At 34.9% G+C, this 4,522-nt stretch overlaps 1 protein-coding gene across 1 annotated transcript; it reads right to left on the bottom strand.

Moving 5' to 3' along the window:
* Positions 1-994: 994 nt before the first annotated feature.
* DMAP1 (DNA methyltransferase 1 associated protein 1) lies at positions 995-4,259 on the bottom strand. Its single transcript, XM_067778042.1, has 7 exons — positions 4,078-4,259; positions 3,908-4,011; positions 3,560-3,845; positions 2,427-2,757; positions 2,109-2,367; positions 1,251-1,405; positions 995-1,186 (listed from the first exon to the last, which is right to left on the bottom strand). Exons 1-7 carry the CDS (start codon positions 4,173-4,175, stop codon positions 1,094-1,096), a joined length of 1,326 nt encoding a protein of 441 aa, XP_067634143.1. The 5' UTR covers positions 4,176-4,259; the 3' UTR covers positions 995-1,093.
* Between the last annotated feature and the right edge of the window lie 263 nt (positions 4,260-4,522).

Genomic DNA, 4,522 nt, shown 5'->3' with positions numbered 1-4,522 from the left:
CCCGAGTCGCTCCGGTACATAGAACCGACTGCCTGGGGAAGCGAACTTTTGTTAGTACCCTCGTATGTGTGATATAGTAATAAAAAAAAACCGTAAACACGATAGCCACACAATTTGAACAAAACGTAAGCATTGTCGCAATCTGATGAGTGTATGTGTAGGTGTGATGTTAAGTGAGTGGCAATGCGAAGGTAACCAGCTAAATCATCATTCTCAACATTCACATATCTTTCAGACAAAAAGTACAAACGTAATGCAATAATCAACGTTTATACATACCAAGATGACCATACCACTAAACCTGTATTTGAGCTAGTCTTTCGTTCATTCATTTAGTAATTTGACACTTAATGAATGTGCGCGTTAAACACACCAAATTAGTATCATTGTGGCATAAAAATACATTCTTTAGTGATGATATTCTTATTTTACAAATCATTTTCTTCCTTTTTCTTAGCGTGCTTTAGCAATAATTCCAAATATGTGTGAATATATAAAGCATTTGACCGCCTTTCGCAAAACTTCCTTATTTGTGCATTTAGGTAGCAAGCGAAACTAATGGCGCTGTTCCATTTCTTTGCTAACAGTGAATGAATATCGTTTACCAAGAATTACAGTATCATCTTCAATTTCTTTTACAGTAGTACAAATAGATTTAGCTTACAATCATTTAGAAAAGTTGTGAAAAATTGTATCCATGCTTTAGCCACCTACTAGCTGCCATAAAAGCATTTTTACACACAAAAGGACAAAACAGCGAAACGAGTTCATTAAGCTTTCCCATTATGTATTTCTAAACACAATGTACGCTCTACCAGCCATTTAGCACCTTAAGAGGCGTACATTCAAACTTGCTATATACGAGGTCTATATCTTGCTTACGTTTATGTGCACTATTAAATATGTAGAATTTGAGACAGGCAGTGCAAGTTGTACTTGTAGAAAATAAATTTGCTTTAGTTCATGACAATGTACCATTTTAACAAAAAAGAGCTTTTGAATTGTTTACAAGGCGTAGAATAGTAATTATTATATTTCATGCCGCGTAATCTATAGTTCATACATATATTGATATCATTGACTAGAAATAATTTTATGCGTTTGTGCTGTTGCTTGAGGTGCCCGCATCTATTGCTTCTTGTTTAATATGCTCAGCTGGTATCAAAGACGGTGGAATATTTAGAGTCTGCAAAAGATACAAAATATTGTTTAATAATTAAAAAATCAAGAAAATATTAGCGGTAACATACCTTTCCCGGGCATGCTGCCTCATATTGATGTTTCAAGCTTTCCATTTCATAAACACACGTAGCCAAAGCCGTTCGCAACTCACACAACAGAACCATATCTGACCTTAATTCATTGAATGCATTGGATATGTCTTCTGTGGGTGGGGGTGAGGGGTCTGAGGAAGGGAAAAGGATGTTTAAAAGTAAATTAACAAAAATAGTGCAAGGAGAGCTCTTTATGTTTATTTTTTATGTATCATTACACTTATTTTCGTGAACTATGGACGGAATCAAAACTTTGTTTATAACTAGCCGGTTATCCAACACTTTTGATTTGATATCGTCCTCCTACTGTAATCCAACTGGGGCGAAATCTAGTTGCGGCCAAACTTAGGTCACGATAATTTTATTTTAGGAACAGTATTATCCCATCCCAATAAGAACAACAACATTATGATCAACTGTTGTTTACATACTAATAGTAATTTCAACCACTTATAACTTAATCCAACACCAGCCATTAAGGAACAAAACTGTAAGGAATTAAATTTGAGTACAATGGGTTATTAAGCTTTATAGCTTCAAAGCTAACCCAACCCAATTGTCAACCTCACCTACTCGAAACTAAATCCTTTAGAGATATGAATGCAGTAACCTCAAGTTCCTTATGACCTAGGGGACGGGTGCAGGATCACCAAGAAGGTTCTTGATAATATTATAAAATTATCCCTAAGTTGCGCTAGTATCCTAATGGTGCTGGTTGCCGGAACGTATCGGATATATATCCGGCAAAGGACCTTCAACATCGATAACAATCCGCAATACCATCCGGAAGTGCCTTTATCGCTACAATACGAAGATGAAATTTAAGAAACTCACCAACTTTAAATTGTTGTATTGCTTGTTCCAAAGCTTTTACTTTGCGTTGTCCAATATTTGCTGGCAGTTTCATTTTTTGTGAACGCAATGACACACCAGAACCACGAAGATCTGAAAATTTGATGCCACTTCCACCTATCTCAATAGCATTTACAACGGAGTCTACTTTCGACGGGCGCGGTTGATGATGAAGCTTCTTTTTGACAAGTTTCTTTTCATATTTGCGAACACTTTGCACATTAGCGATAACATCGCTTTTCTGAAAGAAAAAGGTAGACATTTATTTTATTAAAAAAGTTTATATTTATATATTCATACCTGATCCGCTTGCGATATGAGCTTTTGTAGATCTTGTGTTTTACGTTCACGCTCCTTCTTGCGTGCTTCAATCTTCTTCAACTCATTCAATAACATTTGTTCTTCTTCGACTTGTTGTGTTGTACGTTCAAACAGTTTTTTAAGTTGATCTTTACGTTTGCGCTCATGTTCGGCATCAAAAGCATAAGCCTTCTTGTCACCTGACAGTGCCTTGGCCTTACTGAGTAGGCCAACAACTTCATAGTACCGCTCTTTAAGATCTTCTACAGATTTAACACCATGTTGGGCGCGATCCCAACGATCTGCCATAACAATAAATCGCAAATCGAAGCTAAGCAAGGATAATGCATATTTTTAAAAAAGAATAATTGAAGAATTGATATTGTGTGAATGCGATGCGAACTAAAAATAATTTTTTTGCCAGATATCTTCTTTAAGCTAACTCTTTCAAAAAGGCAAAATTAGACGCGGTTTTTGGACTGAGACAAAAATAAGCATTCAGTTTATTTATTTATTTATTTATCAGTCTACAAATTAAACAATTATACAGACCAAATATACCGACACTTAAATCTCAGATGTAATACACGATATAAACAACATAAGCAGTCATCAATTTTAAAGTAATATTTAAACAGTATTGAATTAAACGCTTGACAATTTCAATTGAAAACTTAGAAGTAAGCAAAAGATAAAATGTTGAAAATGTGTTAAAATGTACTCATGAAGGAGCTAGTAAATAATAATTTATGAAATTGACAATAAGCAAATTAATAGTAGATAAAATATATACAGAATAGAATTTATACAGAGTAAATTTGATTGCATACATAAAAAAAATAATGATCACAACGCAATTTTGCAAACAAGTTTCAAGTAACTGGTACTTCAAATTTGAAACAGAGGGTTGAACAGTATATCACGGTTTAGCGTTCTTTGCCTCATTTCGAATTACAAATTTAATGTAGTTAAAAGGTATTTTTTAATACCAAGAAACGAGTCGCAGACGTCTAAATTTTTACAGTGTTTATTAAAATCACGACATAAGCAGTGAAGTGGTACTTTCTGGTCTCTCCAATGCCACCTGCTAGCCTTTATATTTTATGATGTTTGCCATTTCTATATCTACTTACCGCTTTGCTAAATCAAACAAATGATCTGTTTGCGCTTTAGTCCACTTTTGTATATTTGTACGCAAATGTGTATTGTAGTCCGACATTGAATAAGTGGGTATTTGTAATTGCTTATTAAACTTTGCAAATGGATATTCCTTCTGATCGTCCGTTGTGCGCCGCCAATGATGAAATACTGCACCATCTGTACGCGCTGGATTATTAAATGGTGCCCACTCCCATTTACGAACTTTTTTCATACCCAAACGTGCCTTTGCTTGCTTATAACCAGAACCAATACCAAGAGCTATTTAATATTATAAATTTAGCATAAAATAAAGTACAATATATCCAAAAACAGTAGCTTACCTGTGTCTGTAGGCAGCAGCGGTGGTGCATCCTTGTTGTCGTTGTAGAGCAAGGCGAAAACTTCACGGTGCATGCCTTCTGGTCGTTTGGAAACTCCTTTGACTCTGTTAATATTGTGTTTAAGAGTAATACTTGCAATATATATTAAACTAATGGGAAAATTTACTTACTTTTCAAAGTTCCTCTTCTTTTGGATAAGGAACATTTCTTTTGTCAATTCTGGCGTATTCGCGCGCTCCATATCCAGAATATCGCGTACATCTGCCATTTTGAGGGAACTGCTGTTCTATTATCTGATTAAAAAATGGAATATTATCTTTTTCAATCAATAAAACCAAAATTGTCTGCAATATACACAAACAAAAATTGTATACCATATGATTAAATGACGTTTATATTGGAATGTCAAAACGCAGCGTTACCGCAGCGAGAAACTTTAACATTATTGCCTATGTAAATACAAGAGCTCTGTTATATTGCCTATGTAAATACAAGAGCTCTGGTATATTGCCTATGTAAAGTACAAGAGCTCGTTGAAGGTAACATTACAATATCGCAGTGCTACCAACCATCCAGCTGTCATCTTGGCAGCTGATTTTGTTTTTTTCTTCCAAA

Source organism: Eurosta solidaginis, chromosome 3, assembly GCF_040869045.1.
Source record: "Eurosta solidaginis isolate ZX-2024a chromosome 3, ASM4086904v1, whole genome shotgun sequence".
NCBI classification, from domain to species: Eukaryota; Metazoa; Arthropoda; class Insecta; order Diptera; family Tephritidae; genus Eurosta; species Eurosta solidaginis.
Note: the sequence above shows the minus strand (reverse complement) of the source record. Positions and strands in the feature narration are given on the sequence as shown.

Excerpts from the sequence above, each read along its gene's own strand:
- DMAP1 (XM_067778042.1), bottom strand. The coding sequence starts at position 4,175 with ATGGCAGATGTACGCGATATTCTGGATATGGAGCGCGCGAATACGCCA. Across the intron at positions 4,012-4,077 it reads AAGAAGAGGAACTTTGAAAA|AGTCAAAGGAGTTTCCAAAC; the intron begins GTAAGTAAATTT and ends CAATATTAACAG. Across the intron at positions 1,406-2,108 it reads AATACAACAATTTAAAGTTG|ACCCCTCACCCCCACCCACA; the intron begins GTGAGTTTCTTA and ends TCCCTTCCTCAG.